The following is a 23349-nucleotide window of genomic DNA, read 5'->3' on the forward strand; positions in this document are numbered from 1 at the left end:
ATCACAGTCACTACACACTGTGGTGCAGTCACCACATATGTATGTTTAGACTTGGTAGTTGAGTTTAATAACTTATATACCTCTTTATGTAGTTATTTTATATTTATTTTATTTTAATTCAGCTGGTAGGTTTTCAGTAGCTTAATAACTTATTAAATGTCTCCCCATCCTTAAGCATCTCTATTCTACATCACATCCCACTCCTTCACAAGATGGCTTCAATGACCAGTCCCACTCACCATTGTAGTTTCTGCTATTGAACCAAAGCTGTTGATAAATATGTTGCAGGTAACATTTACAGGAGGACCTGCAAGTTGAACAATAAATAGAAAAATTGACAGGTTGTGTTCATGACATATATTAAGTATTGTTGTTCTCTTGCCAATGACATCATAGCACTTACCATTGTGGTTTCTGTGACTGATCCAAAACTGTTGATAAAAATATTGCAAGTAACGTTTACTGGAGGACCTGTGGAATGCAATAAAAATGTTGCAATATACATTGAAACAAAAGTATAGAACCCTCAGCCTCCGTACAATCTGGTACAGATGTGGCTGAAAACAAGTAGAAAGTGAGTTTTCCCAAACAGATCATGTAAATATCGATCAAAAGAAAAACATTACCAACACTAACTTAATTAACCTAGTTTCGTTGGAAGTTGTGATATAAATACACAGAACTACATCCTTGCATTTAAGGATTTATGAGAAGAGTTGAGTGAGAGCATAACAGCTTTTTCTTTATCCACAGTACCAGGGCAGAATATGCTTTAGCACTGCAACCACTCCTCTCTCCCTGCCTTCTCAGACTTAAAATTAAAACATTATCTCTCCACACCTATTCCACTCTGTATGCAAAGGCTTGCCGCTGAAAATCCCAGCAAGGGCCACTTTTCACATTGACTCTAGTCCACTGAAAATGGACTTAGTTAAGCAGCTCTTTGTGCACCTGATCTGGAGATGTCTGCCTTGTCATAAACAAATATTTTAGCAATATCTGCTCTGGCTTGACACAGCTTTCATTAAATAGCTATTTGTAATCTCTTCCCTCACACCTCCTTTCCTGCTATTCAGCAGTCACTGACGTGTAGCAGAATGAATGGGGACTTAATATTTAATTAGTTGTCTATTAGCCTCCTAGTTTTTTTAGGCGTGATGAAACAAACAGGGGTTCTCAATTGAATTAAAAAGGATTAGTGTTAAATGCCTGAATTTCAGTGACACAAAAGTTGATACAGGCATTGAGTATCAAGTACTTTCTTCTCTCTTTTCTCATTATTATTTTTAATCACATAATTTTCCTTATATTAAAAAGTCAGTGCACAGAATATAAATACCTACATTTAGTTTCATATTTCTGATCTGAAATTGCTTTATGAAAGATGGAAACATTATTACTTTCTTTTCTGAAAAATGGAAAGATAAAGTAATGTGCCCAGTGAAACCCACTATCAGCTTCCTGAGTGCTAGACCACCCACCTTCAAGGAAACAAACATGTTGGTTTTGGGAAGAAAAACCACAGGAGTAATATGTTTTGAGGCTATTAAATTCCAATGAAGTGTGTTGTTCAACTCAGTTTTTGCAACAATTGTTTTTTAAAAAAACTTTTCCCTTTTACATTGTCACTGTGTTTTCTCTTTCAACACTAAGCTAAAACAAGCCAAACAGTCTGCTGTTCTCCCTCCATAGTATCATTTTTTTCCGTTTTACTTGATGATATTTCTACTAGCTGGGCAGCTTGACCAACATATTTATCTAAATCTAAACAAACAGAATCACTGAATCATTGAGGTTGGAAGGAACCTCTGGAGATCACGCAGTCCCCCTAGTCCATCTAGTCCCAGAGCAGGGTCAGCTAGAGCAGGTTGGTCAGGGCGATGCCCCATCAGGTTTTTTAATATCTCCAGGGATGGAGACTCCACAGCTTCTCTGGGCAACCTGTGCCAGTGCTCAGTCAACCCTCACAGTAAACGTTTTTCTTATGCTTAAGTGGAACCTCCTGTGTTTCAGTTTGTGCCCACTGCCTCTTTTCCTGTAACTGGGCACCACTGAGAAGAATCTGGCTCCATCTTCTTTACTTACCCCCCATCAGTTATTTATGAACATAGATAAGATCCCCCTGAACCCTCTCTTCTCCAGGCTGAGCGGCCTCAGCAATGTCAGCCTCTTCTTGTATGACAGATCCTCCAGTCCTTTAATCACCTTTGTGACCCTTTGCTGGGCTCATACCAGTAAGTCCATGTCTCTCTTGTGTTGGGGAGCCCAGAGCTGGATCCAGCACTCCAGATGTGTCTTAGCAGTGCTGAGCAGAGTGAACAATCCCCTCTCTCAACCTGCTGCCAATGCTATGCCTAATGCAGCCCAGCAGGCTATTGGCCTTCTTTGCTGCAAGGGCACATTGCTGGCTCATGTTCAATTTGGTGTCCACCAGGACCCCCACAGCCTTTTCTGCAAAGCTGCATTCCAGCTGGTCATCTCCCAGATTGTTCCTCCCCAGGTGCAGGACTGCATTTCCCCCTGCTGAACATCGTGAGGCTCCTTTTGGCCCATTTCTGCAGCCTATCCATGTCCCTCTGAATGGCAGCACAATCCTCTGGGGCATCAACCATTACTCCCAGTCTTGTATGTCCTGCAAACTTGTTGAGGGTGCACTCTGTCCCATCATCCAGGTAACTGATGAAGATGTTAAACAGTGTTGGCCCAGTATCGACCCCTGCAGGACACCAGTAGTGACTGACCTCCAGCTGGACTTTGTGCTGCTGATCACAACCCTTTGAACATGGTAATTCAGCCAGTTTTCCATGTACCTCACTGTCCATTTAGCTAGTCTGTTCCAATAGTTTGTCTATGAGGATGTTGTGAGAGACAGTGCCAAAAGCCATGTTGAAGTTGAGATAAAGAATATCCACTGCTCTCCCTTCATCCATGCAGTCATTGCAGTCAAGTCATTGCAGAACACTGTTAGCATGGTCAGGAATGATTTCTCCTTCATAAATCCATGCTGACTACCCCCAGTCATCTTCCTGTCCTTCATATCTGGAAATGGCTTCAAGGAGGATTTGCTCCAGGCTTTGAGGTAAGGCTGGCCAGCCTCTAGTTCCTGGATCCTCCTCCTTGTCCTTTTTGAAGATAGGAGTGACATTTTTTCCCGTGATGAGGAGCCTCCTCCAGTTGCCATGACCTTTCAAAGGTAATTAAGAACGGCCTCACAATGCCATCAGCTAGCTCCCTCAGCACTTGTGGGTGAGTGCTTCCTGTGTGGTCCCATGGACTTGTCTGTGTCCAGTTTGCCTAAACGCTCTGTAGCCTAATTCTTCTCCACTGAGTTTTCCTTGATCTGGACTTTCTCACAGGTCTCAGGGACATGGAATTCCTGAAGACCAGTCTTATCAGTAAAGACTGAGGTGAAGGAGGCATTGAGTGCCTTCACATTTTCCCATGCTCATTGTCAACTTTTCTTTACTCTCATGGTGCTATCTTGCAAAAGCCACCACATGTGAGCACCACAGCTTTCAATTCCTGAATGCCAGCAGAACCTAGTAAACATGCTTACCTGTGTTAGGAAAACATGTTTACATATGTTAGGAAGTACGCTACTGTACCACAGACTGCAGTTCAGATGTACACTAAGTAGGTACATGCTAGAGCACTGTATCTTACAACAAAGCAAATATCTCCCTCCGTTTCTCTACTCAGTTGTATAACATCTTTTACTTGCCTTCTGCTGGCAGATGTGGAATAGTATAAGAACTCAGTAAACCTAAGTACTGCCAGCAAAACGAGTCATGTTCTCTTCATCCTCAGAGTTTTCTGGAAAGAGCTTTATTGGTGAGATATCACCAATTCAATTTTTTTCTGATCATTTATATTTGTTTATAAACATCGAAAGTGTAATGCAAGATTTGCAACCTAATGAGAACAGAAGATACTTATCAGAGGACCTTAAAAACTAACATTTGATCATATAACTTACAGATTCTAAGCTAAAAGTCAATCTTTCTCTTAAAGTCAGTCTGCTAGTGATGGGGTTTCTAAATGTGCATAGGAAACACAAGCCAAATGAAGTAGATAAGAAAAAGATTACTAACTGAGCACTGAAGTTTGCAATGCTTTTATTCTTTTTTAATTGATCTTTTTTTTCTACTGTTGATACTATTCCAGTGGGGAGGGGGTGTGTAGGTGTTGTACATCTTAAGGAAGAAGTGCACTTTAAAGAGGGCACACAACATCACTTTTTCCAATGAAGCATATCACATACTTCATCCTGTAAGATTTTTCTAATCTCATAGTTAATTTAACATGAAAGCAGTAAACTTCTATGATATATAGCCAAGGTTTGAGAACATAATCTAAACCTCTTCAAAGACAATGGAAACATTTAATTTGACTTTACTGCCTAAAATCTAAAAAGAGTTGACATTACCTCTAAAAAATTAAGCAAAGTATACTTTATAGTGAAAGCTTTTTTCCCCTAGTTTTCCATTTGTCACCTCCAATGCAACAAGGTAATAGTCCAGGTGCCTTTCAGGCACATTCAAGATAATCAAAGACATTTTCGAGTCATAAGGAAAATGTCTGTTTCTTGAAAGGACTCAGGCAAAAAAAAAAAAAAACCAAAAGCCAAAACAGGTAGCTAATGCTCAAATCCACCAGAAAGTAGATGTCGGGTATTCTGACAAACAGCTAAGATATCGCTTCTGTTCCCTGCAGCTCTGTTCCCTCTGCTTCCTGGGGGGGCTGCTGCTGCTGCCAGTCGATGGGACTCTCCAGTACGCTGCCTTTTTGAAAAGCCCTGGCATTACAATGTCTCATACACCTCCGTGACTTCAGGGCACTTAGCACAGAAAGTCCTCAGCACTCATCTGCTCACCTGACCCACAAGAAACCCTGAAGATACCAAATATTCCCCTGAATTTGCTGTGGCATATTGCCTCATAGCTCCTGTACCAAAGGTGGCTGTGGCCTTGCCACCATCTGGCTAGAGAGTCAATCCTTTCCTTGTCAGCTGCCAGAGGGGGTCAATCCACCCCAATGCGTGGGGGAGTCCCCATGCTGAGTGGCAAGTGCTGAAAGATGTATGCTGAGCCCCATCCAGCTGCTAACTACTTTTGCTGCATATTCTCCAGTATTGATAACACATGTCCCCAAAGCTTCCTTCATTTGGTAGGTTCTTGAGAAGATTTACTTGTACTCTTGCCCTGGAGATCATCCTAACTGCAACTAATCATATCTGTACTCCCACGTCCATCCCAACTCTGCCTTTTTGGTGTATGGTTTCCAGGCTGCACATGGCAACCTTTTTTTTCTTCAGATTAATTTCAGCCATATAGCTAAAATGTCCTTAGTGGGAATATTATAATCATACAAGGGACTTAAAATGATACCTGTGCACTTGACAATTTTCTTTGATATGTGTATTTATTAAGGGATTTTGTAAGGCAAACTAAAATACAGTACACACACACACACACACACAGAGAGAACTGTGAGCAAAGCAGACAGATGTGGAAGCAAAAATGAGAGATAATGAGGCAGAACCACCTCATGGAATGACAGTGAAAATATTGGCAAGGTATTTATAGATCTGTGAAGACTCTTGTGTCTTTCTCTATACGTAATACTTTTTGGTCCATCTTCTGACTTTGGCCCATGTGCCAATGGAAGAAGTCTTTTCCCACCATCTCAGATGATTTATTTCATCCCATATACAGGGGAGAAAGGTGAACTGAACTGCCCTTCTCCCCTTACCACAGAGAGCAGGTAAGCATCGGGACTGTTTGAAAAGACTAAAATCAATCCTGCGTGAGTGTAGGGATAGAGTAGGGATCCAGGAACAGGACCAAGGGGCAAAGTGAGGAGGCAGTGATCCCACCAGGGCCTGGACATCCCCTCGTCTGTGGAGCAGGGATTTCATGCCTGAGCCCTGAAATGCCCTTTAAATGAAAAGCCCTTTAAACAAGGAGAGGATCAAAACATGGGTGAGGGCAGGACAAAGACCCGCATGCTGACCTGAGCACTGGTAACACAGGTCCCAGGACAGTAGGGGAGGGTAGCAGAGCTTGGTGGAGATGATTTTTTAATTGCCAGTTCTGGAGGCAGCTGGGGTTTTAGCAACCATTTCTCCTCAGCCAAACTGAACAGCCGCCAATGTCCAGCACAGTCCTCATGAGACCTAAAACAGAGCTAACCTCCATGGAGGGCTCTGCTTTCGCAGCTGCAGTGCTACAGGTACCTGAATTACCACTTCAAGAGCTTGCCAATGCATCTCTTCATGGCCCCGCAGGCACATCCCTGTAAGTCAGACAGCAAGGCTGAACTACTGCTGGGACACCTCAGCTGGCCATGGTCATTAGGCAGGAGCAAATTGTTTATCCTGCTAGCTTCCCCCCTGCTCAGAGTGAGGCAGGCAGGGTAAGGACTGGAGAAGTGCTATCCAAGGCAGCTCAGCCAGTCCTGTGGCCAGGGACCATGGATATTGGGCCAGGGAGAGAAAGGCAGCTTTGATGCACTAGAAAAGTTCCTCTGAGCCATGGGAATCCTGCAGCTACTCCAGAAGCAGTGCAGTTGCACACTTGTTTTCAAGGGTCTGTATAATGCATAGTCGAACCCCTGATGAGAAAGTTCACATGATTTAACAAGTTTGCTTAAGGTTCTAGTAAGAAAGCAGGAGGTAGACCACAGGTAGTCCTTATTGCAAGTACCTAGGTAAGCCTTCTCTCTTTCCCTATCATTCTGCCTTTGGGCAAAACCAATGTTTTCCTCCATTTAAACATCATCACCTCATTAGAGCGTTAACAGCAAGGGAAATGTATCAGTCACAGGAGGCAAAATTAATGACACCAGCACAACATAGTTACCCTAAGGCTTACAAATCAAGGTGACATTTCTTGTTGGGGAGTGATGCCTTTCATTTGTGAGGTTGTCTTTCTATGGGATTTCCGTGGAGTGCATCACCCTGACTCCCTAAGTATAATCATGCCCAGTAAACAGAGAATTCCTTCTTCTTTAGAAGTATTCACCACAATCCAATGTACCACAGAAATTATTATGCTTATGTCACTTTTATTATTAATTGATGACAATTCTACCTACTAAACAAACAAACAAAAAAAATTCCAAAGACCAAAAAAACCCACAAAGGCGGAGATCTTAGGAACCTCTGAAATATGGTAATTGTATGGTACTTTGCACTGATGCAATTTGCTGGAAAAATCAGATAAAGAGAAAATTATTGTTCTGCTTCATCAAGCTAGAACCAACAGCCTCTGAAAGTTCATCCATCATATACAATAACTTAGCTTGCTGAGAATGCCATATCTCCTGGTGGGAATGTGGCAGCAGTTTTGGGTGCTTACCGTTGCATCCGAGACTCAGAATCATATTCTGTGATATCAACATACATTTATGATCAACAGAATAAGGCTAAGAGCCATGAAGGCACTTACAGAGCCAGAGCAAGACCTGCAGAGATATTTAGGTGTCTAAATCCTTTTTAGGACTCTCATTCCCACTGATATCACTGAGACCAAATACTACCGAGTATCTGAGGAATATATGTGAGCAACGCCACTTATGGCAATGATATTTACAGACTGGAGGAGACACAACATGCCCTACCCAAAGCAGGCGGGAGATAGAGGCAATGCTGAATGGAATCAGCAGGAAAACACAGAGGAAAAATAGAGGAAAGTACAATTTTTCCCTAGTTCCAGCTGCCTATTTCCAGAAGTGCACATGCAGGCACATACACTAATATAAATAAACAAAATGGCATCAAAAGAATTCTTCTCTTAGATCAAGATTTAAGCTACTTCCCTTCACTTGGTTAACTTGAGAAAACATTTGAGCAAAAATATGGCCTTATGACATGACCTGGATATAAAAAGGGCATGTGACATTCCAAAATTGAAACCTCTTCTTCAGCAAAATACCACTGAGGCCTCACAGACAAATACTCCAGTGACTGTCAGATTCAGGTGATTACAGAATGAGTCACAGAAAGAAAATGTCTCTGGAGTAAGTACAGCTAAAGCCATCTATATATATACATTGACACAGTCTGAGGTCAAACAGTGAGTAATCAATTTCTGAAATGGTATGTGAGTTTTCAGCTGTGGGACTATTGCTGAATGTAACAGAAGTCATGCTGTTAAAATCCTATCAACGTTTCATGGAAGGAGAATCCCTGCTAAGATGCACCTTTTTGTGCCTTAAAGCACTTGTGAAAATTGTTGGATTGGCATGCTTCACATTCAGTGAATGCCTTTGTCCACAGGCCCAGCTCTGGAAGAGGAAGGTAAGTCTCAGGCTACAAAACCTCTTCAGTTCTGCATTCGGCATTACAGGATAGTCCATACGACGTGTTCATTCTTCCCTGCCTTTCTGCTGAGGCTGATAACAGAAACATATATTACTGTCAGCTCTGGGGTGCAGTGGGATATTTCCACATAGTTTATCTAATAGACACTGCACAAGAAAAATTTTCAGGCACTATTTTATTTCCCTCCACAAACCAGGAGCTCAGAAATGAAAAGCCCTTTAAACAGTTGACAGGCTCCTGATTTACCCAGCTAACCTGAGCTAGACTACAAAGAATACATAGCCATAGCAGTCACAACGGATTGTATAAATGCACTGGAGCTGGCTTTCACTTAGGTAGTTTGAGGGCTGCTACCAGTGTGGTCATGGCAGGCTGGAATTCACTGGAGGCCGTTAACCTCAGGCATTACAGCTTGTGCTGAGCTCTGTGTCATCTCGGTGTGGCGCAGAGCACCTCTGAGCAAATTACTTGAAAGCTAACTCAGATATTTCTACACAAGCCTCAGTCACACTTGTGACTGAGTGCAGCCAGTCCCAGAGCTAAAGCCTTCCATGTGCCAGTGAGTCTGTGGAAATAAATCTAAAAAAACAGTGAATCAGAAATCTTACATCTGGAAACTTCCCATTGGAACTAGAAGCCTATAGTGCAAAGTTACTTAGTACTTATGTCAACTTTGAAAATTTTCAAATAAATGTTTTAATTCTTCATATGTCCATCAAACAATTTTTTTTCCCTGAGCTCTCTACTCTTTTTTCAAATATTTCCATTCCAAGTCATGACAAGCACCTCACTGCAAGGCATCTCTTTCTGACGTCTTCCTTCCTCTAGTGGAATAGAGAAATGGGTAGCATTTGGGGAAATTTAATTGTTTGCTTTTCTTATGACATGAAAAGATCCAGGCACCTACGTCTTTTCTTATCACAAAACAGTGCTCACTGAAGTGAGCAAATGGAAAGGCAGAGGCACTCGGCCTCACTGGGAGCAGGTAGCAGAGATGCTCCTCAAACCTGATTCTGAGAAACTGCTCAGTTGCTTTGCATTAATGAAGACAGAGCTCTTCGCTGCTGATCGGCATGTGAACTGTATAATGTGTGCAGAGGCCTGGGACACTCCTAAATGTGGTTAAATAAAAGATGGCATTACATCTCTAGTCATGAAATCTGTGCTCCAGCATAGGGTCAGTCAAACTTCTCCTGGGTAATCTTATTTTTAATAATGTTTTACGAAGTCAGATGCCAACTCATCTAAGACACCGCATGGAACCACAAGATAAAAAAAGTTCACTGAGAAGAGAAGTCAGGAGGGAATATCTACTTAATGAAAAAAAAAATATTAATAATAATATTGAAATGCTGTCAACCAGTCTAGGCTTCTACTTTCAGTCAGAATGAGCTGCTTGATTCTGCTTGGCATACTCACCTCAAAACATTTATTAAAAAAAAAAAATTGTACTCTGTTCCTTTCTCTCTAAATATTTCTTACTTTGTTCCTTCTCTGTGATTCTGATCTTGTGCTGCAGAAATTAATGGAAGTTCAGTTATAAGAGTCAATAGGTACAGTCTCAAATACAGGGCTTGGTCAATACCCCTCTCTCTGGCCACAGAGCAGTCTCAGAATTAATTTTAATTCTTTTTTTTTGTTCCTCTGAGCTCGGACATTCACTTTATTTCACAGTTCTGCCAGCTTTTCCTTTAATGTCTCCATAACGTTCCTTGCTTTACTGTCTGAAGGCATACGCAGGACTTGAAGAAAAAGAGCAGTTTGGGTGACTAACATTACTGAGGAGACACTGATTTATGGCTGCTAGGGAATTATACACCAAATGATACATGGGAGACAGATGAACAATGGGATTTAGAGAAATGGGATGGCTCAGGGACAAAAGACAACAGAAATGGTCAGGATCTGGTACGGATGACAATCTGTAACTGGTCAGAGACACGCAGATCCATATACTCACCACATCTAGCACTAACAAAATAAAATTTTCCTTCTATTTTCAAACCTTTCAGCTATTGGGAACTTCCCAATTTTTGCTTCCTTATAGTCCAACTCATTTCCATACAATTTGCACAGAATACTACTTGAAATTAATTCCTCCCTCCTGACTCTCATCTTCAGTGCTCCCATCAGCTGATCTGTTGCATGTTTAGCTCAGTCTCCTATCCCCTCCTTTTCACACATCCCCTCTCCCTTTGGGAATCTCCTATGTGATCTCTCACATCCTGAATACCAAAAAGGATCTGTCTTTTAACTCCAAGACATCCTCAAGGCACTTCTTGGGTGTCTTTCACCAGCAATTTTTTCAGTCATCAGTTCTTATGTATAAAATAGCTGGAAGAATGGGAGAGGGAATGAGAACTCTTCACCAGCCTAGAAAAAAAGCATCTTGTAAACTGAGTGGCTTACTCTTTTATCAATAACAAACCACCTGTTGTAAGGAAATTATCAGCTTTTTGATGCAGGATGCTCACTGCATTGCTGAGAGGAGCATCGCATGGCTTTCGCATAGGCTCAGAGCTCTGCTGACATAAAGCATGTCGCAGCGTCAGGGCATATGGTCTTTTTCTGGTTTCTACCACCAGTGGTCATGCTGAGTAGGAGTCTTCTACAAAGTCATCCAAATGAGACTGAAGAGCTTATTGGCCTGAATTGAATCTGTCCCTAATTATTTATAACTTTGATAAGTCAAAGTTGTTATTTTATAAAAAAAAGAGTTAAAATTTGTTTTTAACAGATTGTGTGTGCTTTACCTCACACAAAACACACCTCAGAAGCGTGACAAAACCAAAATTCTCAGGGGTATGGAGCCAAAGAGCTGTAAAATTATTCTCAGGAGTATAGAGCCAAAGAGCTGCAAAATTCTCCCAGATGCTTATTTTCAGGATGGCTCCTATAACCAGACTGACCAAAGGCTTTTAACACCTCAGACTGCTCCACCTGATGGGATATCACTGTCTGGAAAGGAAAATTGCTGCAGTCTGAAACCCTTATGTGGAGTGGCCACATCTGCATTTTAGTTTGGCATGGGGGAGAGTATATGCATGTGTTTATGCATAGACAATAGGCTACTTTCACTTCTGGTAAAAAAGAAGTTTTTACATACGCTTCTGGTTTGGCCCCATGCACATAATCTGCAGGCATCTCTTCAACAACTGCTTTAAATTGCAGTGTGAGAGTTTATAGCAGTATTCCAGCCAAAGTGTTACTGTTATTTTATTTATTATTTAGGACTAACTCTTCATTAGACAAAGTAAACAGCACAAGAAGAAAGAGCATTCCTGATAAGACAGTTTTATAGCCTAAAACAAAGACATAAAGACAGCACACATTGGGAATGTAGTCATTAGAGGCAGCCTAACATAATGAGTATCGATCTGGTAAATTTTAATCCTAGGTTTTCCTTGACTAACTATGCTGGTTTAAGGAAAACATTTAGCCTCTTCTCATCTATATTTCCCCAAGTACAAAAGCAGAGGAGATAACACATAGACATGTTCCCAGGATGGAGGAAGAATGAGCTTGTTCATGCCGTGCATATCAGTTGAATATCAGTGACGATTCTTCAGCTAGTCACAGATGTGCCCAGTTACTTCCATGCAGTCCTGGGCTTTGGAGACATAGAAACACACAGGTAGGGGTTACTAGCTTTTGGAGGAGAGCATCATACCACTACTGTGTTTCCCTGGACAGCCCACTGTTTGCTATAGCCAAAAAAATCTCAGCCCCGTGACAGGTAGAAGCAGTTGCAGTGCCTGACGCTGTGGTGCGTAACACCCAGGCCCTCGTGGAGGAACCCTAAACGCCTCGTACAGCCCGTGGGCAGAGCATGATGCTTCAGCACAGTGGAGCACCATTTGCTGAGAGCAAATAATTTGCAATAGGCTCTTCGGGGGCCCTCCTGAAAGCCTGCTTCTCAGCAAGGTTGAGGTACCTCACTCAGGATCCACAGCTCAGAGCATTTTCCACCAAATCAACACATACAACCTTCCTTTGAAAAAGCATTCAAGAATTTCAGTCTTTCCTTCTACAACACAGCTAGCTTTGTGGCCCATAACAAAATGTTGAGAGATTTCATGCAGAAAGAGTCCTTTCTAGAATCTTCTACACCTGCCTCAGATTGAAGGGATGCAAACTTGCACTTCCTAGGCTACAAGGCTGTGGGTTTCTTGGGAGCTGGGGTGGGAAATCTCTCACTGTCTCCTATTCAGAGGGAATGGGATTAATCCTAAAGTGCAGCTATAGTAAGTTTTAAAAATATTTAATAGGTGTGGATAGCCTATTGAACCCAGCAACTTGTGCAGCAAAGCACTTAGGATACAACATTTGGGAAAAGAGAGAGAAAGTACACTCACACGCATTTGTATTAGTGGTCAGGGCAATTATGAGGAAGAGTGAGAGAAGTGCTGGCTCCCAATCCCTGTCCTTACAACTTCTTCTGTAACAGTTACACCAACTGCCCCTAAGGGGTAATGGCTACGACAGTCACTTCTGTGCATCGCACCAAAATGGTCAAGAGTAAAAGCTCTCCCCTCTCAGACAGGCAGCTACATCACAAGGTTGAAAAGCCATGTTGCCCGTGTATTTTCTCCCTGGCTTAGTGAAGTTTGAATTCTTTGCTGCAAAATGGGCCACTCAGAATCATTTATAGTCCTTTGGATCGGATACTGAACCCTTTAAGCTGAGGGGAAACTGGACCAAAAATCTATATATTGTAGCGGGAGGCAGGCCACCCATAGACACTGTTTTGTGTTTGTGGGGTTTCTTTTTTAAGTCATCCCACATCCACCCTGAGAGGAATCTCTTTTCTGTGGAATATAAGGCAGGCTCTGAGATACCTGGTCCCTAGAGGAGGTGGAGCAATGCCTCATCAGCGAGCCTGGATTTGGCTGAGGAGTAAGGTGGGTGCTAAGCGAGGCAGCCTGGGGCAGTTCGGGGCACACGCAGGAGCAGAACTGAGAGAATCTGAGGAGCTTTAAAATAAAACAGTAATGCACTGCCAGCTTTACACAGCAGGTGGATGGGGGATTTCCAGGGGGTTTTGTTTGTTTGTTTGTGGACTTATATTCTGTCTAAGTGCTGTTTTAACAGCTTCCTTCTTTTATTGGCTCGTGAAGCCTTTATGCTTCCACTCTTCCCAGCTGCCGACATATAGCTGAGGCATAAGGAGTAATCAACGTGTCTTCGTGTCCTTGCAGTACCTGAGCACGGCTGGTAGCTGGCACAGTTCAGATAAGCCACTAGGCTGCTCTAATTTATCCCTTACAAGTAACTGAATGCTTGGTGAAAGGCACTTCTCTCTCATGAACTGCACTGCTCAGATCTTGCATGCTTTCCAGAATCACAGCCTTTATATTTCTGTAAATTTTGAATTTTAACCATGAACTTGGTGTTTATGACATTGGCGATCACTCTTTATGCCAGACATTGTGTAACCTTTATCTTAGAGCTGTGTCAGACCCCGTACCACCATGTCTGCATCATTCTGGGGGCTCTTCCTTGAAGACTGTTAAAATTACTCATTTCTGTGAAAGACTGTGAAATGCATATTTAGAAGTTGAACCATCAAACATACATTTTATGATGACTTAATCAGAGATTTATATTCATATTTCCAGAGGGGAAAAAAAAAGATAATGAGTCTGTCTAAAAAAACTGCACATTTCTGCTTTATGTATACTTATTCCTAGTTACTATATCACTGCATGTAATAGATTTGCAGTTTATAAATGTGTATATTTATAGTAAATTAAGTGTCCATTTTTTAATATATTCTATATATAAATTGCATGTTTTCTAAGACAGCCGAAACATAACAAGATGCTTAATGAGTGACCCTAAGGCATTGGCTTCAACTGTATAGAAAATTTAAATCTAAACATGACACTGGATGTACTGAAAACAATACAATTAAATTAGAACACGATCAGAACAATAGTGTCTCCTGCTTTAATATCAGATCTTTGGCTCTGCTTTGACATTTGTTTTTCATAAATTCCCTTGGCAGTTTATGCAGCAGCAGACCAATATTCCATGACAACAGCCAAATCCATTGATATCTCTTAATTAAATCACTAGTTCTGAATAAAGGCAACACACCAATATGATATGGATCACTGTGGCTAACCTTTTAAATATAAAAGAAGACCAGGGACAGATCCGCAGCTTGGATGCCATGTGGCACTGGTTGGCTTGTGCTTACGCTGCTGCATGCTCGCAGCCTTTCTGACTTGCTTTGGAGGGAGCTGGCTGCAGGAAGCCCAGAAAGAGATCCAGGGAATGAGCAGACAGCTAAGCAGCGTAGATAATCATGGGGGCTGCTTGAGCTTGCTGTCTGGCCCCATTTGTCTGGAAGCCTAAACATAACCTAACTGGCCATGCAACTCCCCTAGCCTACTCATGTTCTGGGAAAGAACCTGAAATTAAAGAAAGATGGGCAGAAGGACAAGTTCCATAGCCCTCTTTACCAGCAAATTTAAAAGAAACACAATTAGAAAGATCCTTGTGTAATTGCCGTAAAAAGGTTTCTGCATGAAAACATGCGTACCCAGGGCAGGAGCTGAACATCATTTCCTTAGCTACATTTTTGTAGTTGGAAGAAAAATGAAACAAAATCAAACAAGCCCGATATCCTGTGGGTAAGGATCCTTGTGCAGCATCTAACTGTGCAGTGAGACGTGTGTACACAGCTTCATCTGAAAGCAGCGTAAAGTTGTAGACGTGTTTCAAGGCAGAAAATAAACCAGAAGTATATGTCTCTAATAATGGATGCTTGCACATCTCAAGCAAGCTATATTTAGGCAATGGCCGGCTACATCCAAAAACTGGCCACATAGCCACCCTCCTACAATGAACTTGCAGCCCATGCCCTACAACGGGAATGCACCGACAGTGTGCACTTCCTTACTACATGCTCTCATGCCTGAATGGGATTTGAGTCTTCATCGGCCATGGCCCTTTGAGGCTCAAACTGTGTGGAAAACAGCCCAGTACAGGATACTCACAGAATCTGACTTCATGGCCAGTAGTTGTTAGCAACTGAAGTCTGGCTTTCGGAAGTTTGTTAACCACGGGAGAACAAATCACTGCAGGGCCGCAGCCTATCTTAGGTATGCTTTTCAAATTTTATATGTATTTACAGGTTGTTTTTCCATCAGGTATTTATTGTGAAGTGTCATGTCTAGATTAAGGTCGACTTCTGCAGACAGTGCCTCTTCTTAGCACATACATAGAAGCTGCTTTTTTTTATTAAGCCTGATGCCATTGATTTTACCCTTGAATGTCATTCAGTGGTTTCCATTAATGCTTTTTTAAGCATTTCATTACTGGTCAACTCAGGGGCCAAATAAGTAAGCAATGGGCTTGAACATATGGGAAAAACTGACCCTTGTTGCCAAGGAGTTAAAGTATTAAAGTGCATAAGCCATTTCCTGTAACAGTTGTCAAGCTAATTTTCAGTAAATTACTTAGCCCATGTGTTTATTATTCAGATATAAACCCACTGACTCGGCATGGAAATGACATTACACCGCTGTAATCACAGACTAATCTTTTACAACTACAGCACTACACCCCCAAACTGCATCCCTTAAACTAGACTTCTCTGAGTTCAGAAACAGCAGCTTTTGAGCAAGTTAATTCACACTGCGTTGCACCATCCAGTGATGAGGGTAACACTAATGGGCACTATTGCTGCACGCCTCCATGTAACGCCATAAAACCCAGAATATTCTTGTAGGAAATAATGACTTAATGGGAAAGAATGCAATTAAAACATAGAATGACATTCAATACAAAAGAAAAGAACTATCATCTTCATCTTAAACGTTTTCCATACCAAAAGATAACACACTTCTGGAGCTCTTGGTGACAAACTCCCCTTCTCTCCACCCAGTGCATGACAGCTAGTCTACTATTTAAAGTATTTGGCATAAAGGGCATAGTAGTGCCTATAGATAAATAGTTTTCTCTATCTGATAATTTCTAGCTTATGTTTAGATTTTAAGTGGTTTTGGAAGACAAAGGTGTTAAAAAGTGGAAATAATTTAGTAACCTCTGAAGGTCAACACCTGCTAGGAAATTTTAAATTCAAGCTGACTTTCCATTAGCCCCACGTCTCATGTTGTGATTAAGTTGAAGATTGATCCCTTGTATCATGGCATTGCACACAGTGCTCTTGAGGGACCCTGAGCTGCATATACACTAATCTAAGATACCACTTCACCATCCCTGGTTTCTACCAGCGAGAAAGCACATTCTTGGCTAGTTTTATAAAACAGGTGCCCTATGCTGCTATTTCTGCTTTTGTTGAGGAAAGCAAAGTGAGCACCAGAGAAAGTACAAGACATCACTCTGATTTGTTGTTGTTGGTTTTTACCATTACAAATATAACATTAATATTAGTCAGATAAAATGTACATTATGCAGGTTTCACTTTTTATTATTTTACAGACACCATGCTCAACTGATGTTATAACTGAAGAAGAAACAGCAAGTCAACTCATAGGACCACGAGCGTACGTTTGCTGTCAACAGAAAGACTCTCAGGGACTTCAATTAGTATTAGATTGCAGTCTTCATATTTACATTTAAAAGTATTCCCCTCTGTGTCCTTACACAAATTATTAGCCTATTCAAATTCCATAAAAGATAAGTGTAAGATGAAAAAGTATGCATTAAGTATCTGACAGACAGTGATTAAAGAAAGGCAATTTTGAGAGCTGTCACTCCGGCACTCCTCTCTGTCTGTTCATCAGGGAGGCAGTCCCTCTCAGTGCCTGGTCATTTTGTATCTGATCACTTGGTGTGTCAAGAAGAACCAGAAATCTGGTCCTCTGCTTTCAAATGATTGTATAAGACAGAAAGATACAAAAAGAAACGATCCTTCACTATACAGTACTGCTCTAAAAAAAAAAAAAAAACAAACCCAAAAAAACCAAAAACCTGTTGCTGATGTCTAAACATTTATATATTCTCCTGTTGCTCTCCCACTATCTTCCTGAATTTTCTAATTCACAAGAACACGTTAGAGAAAAGCAGTAACTAATGATGAAATGCTTTATCTGGATAAAACACCTTGTTCCAGTAAGTAGCATTTTCCTCTCTCTTTAGAATGCATACCCTTTATTCCACAAATTAATCAAATAGCTGCTGTTTTCCAGTAATTCAGACTAGTCATAAAGGTACATTTAATTATTGTATAAGCAGTGGTGTAAGATAAATGGGTTCCACTCATTTGCCTTTCCATGAAATCAGAATTTTCTGACACTCTAAAATGCCTACGGTGGACTAGGAGAAAGCTATGTAACTGGTCTAAAGCAGAAAAACCTAGACAAATGCATGAGTAGTGGCACAACTACCTTGATCCACAATGTCTTTGTGAAACACAGGAAACAAATATTAACCCCAGACTACATGCAAAGCCAAATAGAAGATCCCTAGTTTAAACCATTGTTCCTGCAGACCTCTTTTATGCTTAAAAGTTCTCGCCTTAAAATACAAAAAGTGTTATAAATTAGGGAATCGTTCAACATTTCATACATCCATCCTTTTATGTGATTTAGAGTATCAGTATTGCACAATAGCGCATATCTCCAAAAAGATCTGAAACAGATTAATGAATATTAGAAACTGTATTATGGTCACAATAAAGACTCAGTACAAAAAATATCTTTATAATACTGAACTCCATGCAAGACAGATTTATTTCGACCTCTTTGGAGCTGTACTTCTCATTCTTTAAAAGGAAAAAATATGCGATATAGAACAATAAGTATTTTCAATTTTTTTAAAAAGTTAACAAGACTTGGGCAAGTAGAACATGAGTGTGCATCATATTGACTAATAAAAAAAAACAGCTGACAAGGTTTTGACTGGTGATGTGAAATGCAAAACTGCATGACTTAACTCTCTAGTTCTGAACTCTGAGATAAAACATATGCTTCAAAGGAACATAGCTAGGAACAAGAAAACTTTTCAGTCCCCTCACCAGAAGACTGAGAGCTCCAGGAGACCTCAGAGATGTGAAATTATGAAAAAATGCTGAAGATCTGTTTATCAGTCTAAACTGCTGCAAAATACCATCCTGCTCTGGGAAGTGACTTAATAAAAAAATAAAAAAAAAGAAATGGCAGATTCTTTGCCGTGAAGGGTTCCTAGGTGTCATCAGGCAGCAGCTTTACTTTGGGAACACAAAAAAACCATGGGACTTGGAGGGGAGCAGTGTTTGCCAAACAGCTCAGCGTGCACCATACAACGTCACGCATACCATATCTGCTCTACCCGCTTGAACATCAGGGGAACAAAGCTGTGAATTTGTCTCCTCCTGTGTTTTTCATGAAATGGTTTTAGACACATACTGGGGAGCAATAAAGAGCTGTCTTTAAGTTGTCCTATGTACAGGGACTGCTACTGTTCCTGGTTTTATCTGAGCTACAAGAGATGAAGCAGAAGTCTTCTTTTAGCGTCCCTCCCATACAAAGGGCAGGAATAAGTTCTTAATGATTGCTACCTTGCTCAGTTCAGGCAATTTCTGCCTTCATTTGCATTCTCTAAAACTTCACTGATACTCATGCAAACGCACAACGTGAATGTGAGAGCCTAATGCAGTATTACTTGCTACAAGCTAATGTGGACTTCAGTTCAGGAACTCAATAAGCATTTTGAAAACTATTCTGAAATTAAAACTTGAGACTTCCCTGACTAGAGGGGTTTTTTAACTTGTCAGCTTTCAAACCTTTGGATCTGAAAGCTGTACTAGGTTCCTCGTCACTCAGACATAAGAAGCAGTCAAAAAAGGCACTTTGTTCCAAACCTTGTAATTTGCACATGTGGTACAGAGGGAAGAAACTGATCTTTGATCTAAATTTAAGTAAACACTTTTCTCATTGACATGCAACTTTCTTCTTTCCTAACAGTTCATTCACTGGCTAAGAAGTGATTGTTTTTTCCAGTCGTAATCAACTTTCACAGCACTGCTAACAAGGCTCAATACAGGGAAACATGCATTTCAGTGACCAAAGCCAATAGTTATGAGCGCAAATGTACCTTGGCATCAGATTTGTTAAGGAAGGAAGCATTTTATCAGTTTTCAAAGTAAAACTACATTCTGAGCTTTAAATTGGCATAGAAGAGCCAGTTTTGGTGGAATTATAGGGCTCTCCAGAAACGTTAAATATTTGCAATGAAAACTTCTCTCCCAACTCCTTTCATTCAAAGCCACAAGACACCCTGTGCTCACTTCCATAGGGATTTACAGGACTACAGCAAGGAAAACTTGCTGTGAATATTAATGGTTGCAAAAGAAGCCTCCAGTCCGCAGCCTTCTTTGTGCTGGAATGGTGGTGGTGACTCCACAACTCAGTCCAACTCAGTCCACAACTCAGTTCTTTTGTGGAAGAAAAGGGGGGAGTCATGGAAGAGACAAACAGAATATGGTTTTTATATTTTGTAAGGATCCTGAGAAATTGGTTCTTATCATTCAGTCAACATTCACAGGATAAAATCTTCTGTGTGCATACCTTGAGTCCTATCTCCTTACTTTGGGGAAGAAGGTTTTACTTTCTTCAAGTTGAACAAAAGCATAGACCTTTTCTTCAGACACTGCTATAAAGAAGACAACAGCTCAGCATGGAAGTGTTAAAGATATTGTCTTCATGGCTTAAAAATTTCAGGAACAAGTCACCTCAATTGCTTTTAGTGTGGAACCTGGAATCCTATTTACTACCTGGAATTAGTAAGGTCTTCAGAAGCAACCTCTGACAGCTAAACATTATTGTCACGTGAAAAGAGGGTTTTCAAGCTCTGGACCCTCATTACCTACACTGCTCTCCCAGTCCTCTCCATGGATCAACTGATCTCCATTACACTATCACACTGGAAAACTGAAAAGACAATCAGAACCCAGAGGTAAAACCCTCAAACCTAATCGATTAACCCAAGTTGAAAACCCAAAACATAATCAATTCATTAATCTTAATAAGTCTTAAAAAAACTTACCTTTAAAATTTGGTCTGATTCTAGCATCATACCCTGATGTCCTTCCCATCAATTTGTCCAAAAAATCTGAAGGAGACAGGGTCTGTGAGGGGGATTTTCCAGATCTTGAATCATGTTCTTTACAGAAAGTCGTCCTAAATAAATTATTAGCCACCATTAGCTAATATTTAGCTTGTATTGTATTCAAGTCATGGAGAAATTATAGCACTAAATAAAATTGTCTCAATTCAGTGAATGTAGCAATTAATATTTTTATAGAAAAATATAGTCTATTTTTCACCCAAAAACTTTATTCTAGAAAGAAAAATGAGCTTAAGGTAGTATGCATTGACAGAATTTGCTATTCAGAAAAAAAAACTTCAGCTTTAAAAAGAAATTTATTACAGCTTTAAGACTTTAGAAGATTCAATTTACTCTTCATCTTAATGTATAGAGCAATCTTACGGTGTCTTTGATATCCTATTTCATATCATTGCTTTAATTACATGTATGCTGTTAAAACTATATGTTAACACTGGTTTAAGGTGGTCTTAAACTTCCAAACAACAGCTGGCTACACTCACCAAGGAACACTGAAAAATATTGCTTTTGTTAATGTTGGGAAGGATACGGATGCAAAAAAAAGTTTTTTACAGATGCTACCCGACAAAGGTTTAAATCATGCTAGTGAATGTCTGGTTCCTTCCCCAACATGGCAAAAAGGGTGCCAGAGTCAGTCACATCTGATCTTAGCGGGTTTTACCAATGGACATCGAGTAATAAAATTTATCAGTATTATCACCAGCTGGTATTTATATGCAAGCTCTTGGAACACATCTCTGTTTTCAGGATTTAAGAGCAAACTTCTGGTACCATATCATGCATGTGAAACACTGTGTACATAGCATATTACATATTGAAAGCAAATTAAATATTGCAGAGAAAGAGAATTTAGGAGTTCCCCATGGTTGTTCCCAAGGGAAAAAGAAACTAGAATGAAATGGTCATATTTGGTGTGTAGAGGCACAGATTTAATCATAAAGCATTATCTTGATTCTTAAATAACCAATTTCATTGTATCTATGTGTCAACATAATCTTTGAGCTATATTAAAAGTAGTTCTATAACTGTGTCTTCTTAACCACTCTCTGTTTAAATATTTGCCCAAAGGGAACCACTCACTTTCAGGAGTGTTTCGGGGGGGGGGGGGGGGGAGGATGTGTGAATCTATTCGCAAGTATAAACAAATTAGATATACATGGGAGCATCTGAAATGAGAAGCAAATATCAAATCCTTTATGCCTTTACAAAAGCACCAGAATTGTTAAAAGGCAAGGTGATAGTAAATTCTTGTGGTGCGATTCCCTGTGTTTTTTCAGTTTCCATTTACAGGGGGCGGTTGCTTCATCTTGCTTTTGTCATTGACATGGTACCATTACAAAATATCTTTAATTTTTAATACATAGTAGATGATATTCCCCACTTAAATACTAAAAACATTCAGTTAAGATAATAAAAACTAGAAAATTAATCCAGTGTGTTTATTTGGGCTGTTCCTGTACAAATTACTTCTGTTTTCATTGAGAGCCCACTAGTTATGAGTTGCGTTGTGATCCCAGACTCACGAATATAAACACTATTTCACTCTGTCACTCTATATATACCTCATTACTCATACAAAAACACTTTATATGTGTACATGTAGATACGCAGCAGTGGACAGTGTAATAATGAATCTCAGCTAAAATGGTGTTTTGGTTCATAAGAATGACCTGTTTGCTTTGTACTGCAAAAAGTCAATAGCTGAAGCAAAAGCTCATGAAATGTTTAAAAAAATTAGAAGCAACAATCATAGGTACTGGTACTTCAAGTGAGGACAATACTGGTCTGATCCCGGGTTTTCCCCAAATCAGAGGACTGGTTCTCCAATTGCAAATAACTACAACCCTGACAAAACTGGTTCAATCGTTTCCAGAGCTTGAAGAGGAGGGAAACAAAGCAACTTCCTAAACAACCTCTGGTGGGAGCAGAGAATTTGCATTTCGGAAGAAAAACTGAAGAAAATGTTTTTAGCTATACTGATACTCAGTGAAAAAGCATGTCTTTGAATCAGAGAAATGGAAAATAGATGACCCAAACTTGAGATTATTATTTTTTGTGTTTGTTACCAAGCAACGAGTCTCCGAGTGTAAAAGGGATAGCCTATACAGAATGAACATTAAATACTCTCAAATATAGCAAACAAACTAGGTTAATGTGACGTAGTATCTTTATAGTTATGATTTCCACAACCTTTTGACAAAAATCATCACATAGAGTCGTATCACCTACCTGAAGTGGTTTGTCTCTAAGAAAAATGCAAACAAGGTTGTCAAAATTTTCACTAGCTGCCGGTTCATTCCTCCTGCTTTCTGTGATGATTTGGAAAATATCCCAGAAATGATTCCAGAGAGACGCAGGGAAAAAGTAAGCTGGTGCTGCCTAGATTCCCAAATTCAGCAATAATTTAATTTTCTTGACAATCAGGAAGAGAAGGTCTGGATCTCTACAAACTGGGGGTAAAAAAGAAGTGCCAGTCCTTGGAATCATGGTCAGGTCAAGCCTAGGCTCATCTCCAGCAGCCAGCACAAAAGAGACAAAGCATCAGACCTGGTCGTTCCCCCGCCTCGCTTTTGGTGATGGAGGGGGGGAAAAAAAAAAAAAGGGGAAAGAAACAGAAAGAAAGAAAAAAAAGGAAAGGGAAAGAAGAGGAAACCCAACTACCCGAGGAGCATCACGCAAAAGGGAATAGCGCTGAGAGCAGTTCTGTTGCCGGTACGTTTTATTCCCCTTTCGCTTTGAAAATTAGTATTTATGAACGGTGGTGGGACTACTGGGTCGGTCTGCTTTGCCCGTCTTTGGGCAGGGAGGCGTCGGCGCTGCTGGAGGGAGGGCTGGAGGGAGGGCTGGAGGGAGGGAGGGCCGGAGGGGGGGCCGGAGGGGGGGCCGGAGGGGGGGCTGGAGCGGGCGGGGGCCGCGGGGAAGCCCAGCGCCGGTGCCGGAATGAGGCA

At 40.7% G+C, this 23349-nt stretch overlaps 1 protein-coding gene across 2 annotated transcripts in view; it reads right to left on the reverse strand.

The window, feature by feature from the left end:
* GLRA2 (glycine receptor alpha 2) overlaps nt 1-22698 on the reverse strand; it is a 128956-nt gene extending 106258 nt beyond the window's left edge. The window contains exons 1-3 of one of the 2 annotated variants that reach the window (XM_075491899.1): nt 22631-22698; nt 20321-20454; nt 240-307 (exon numbers count right to left, since the gene is read on the reverse strand). In XM_075491899.1, the coding sequence (XP_075348014.1) occupies nt 240-307; nt 20321-20454; nt 22631-22698 (270 nt within the window). Of the gene's footprint in view, nt 1-239; nt 308-403; nt 472-20320; nt 20455-22630 lie in introns of both variants that reach the window. The other variant, XM_075491898.1, reaches the window with a different exon arrangement.
* Between the last annotated feature and the right edge of the window lie 651 nt (nt 22699-23349).

The sequence above is a fragment of the Mycteria americana genome, chromosome 1 (genome assembly GCF_035582795.1).
Source record: "Mycteria americana isolate JAX WOST 10 ecotype Jacksonville Zoo and Gardens chromosome 1, USCA_MyAme_1.0, whole genome shotgun sequence".
NCBI classification, from domain to species: Eukaryota; Metazoa; Chordata; class Aves; order Ciconiiformes; family Ciconiidae; genus Mycteria; species Mycteria americana.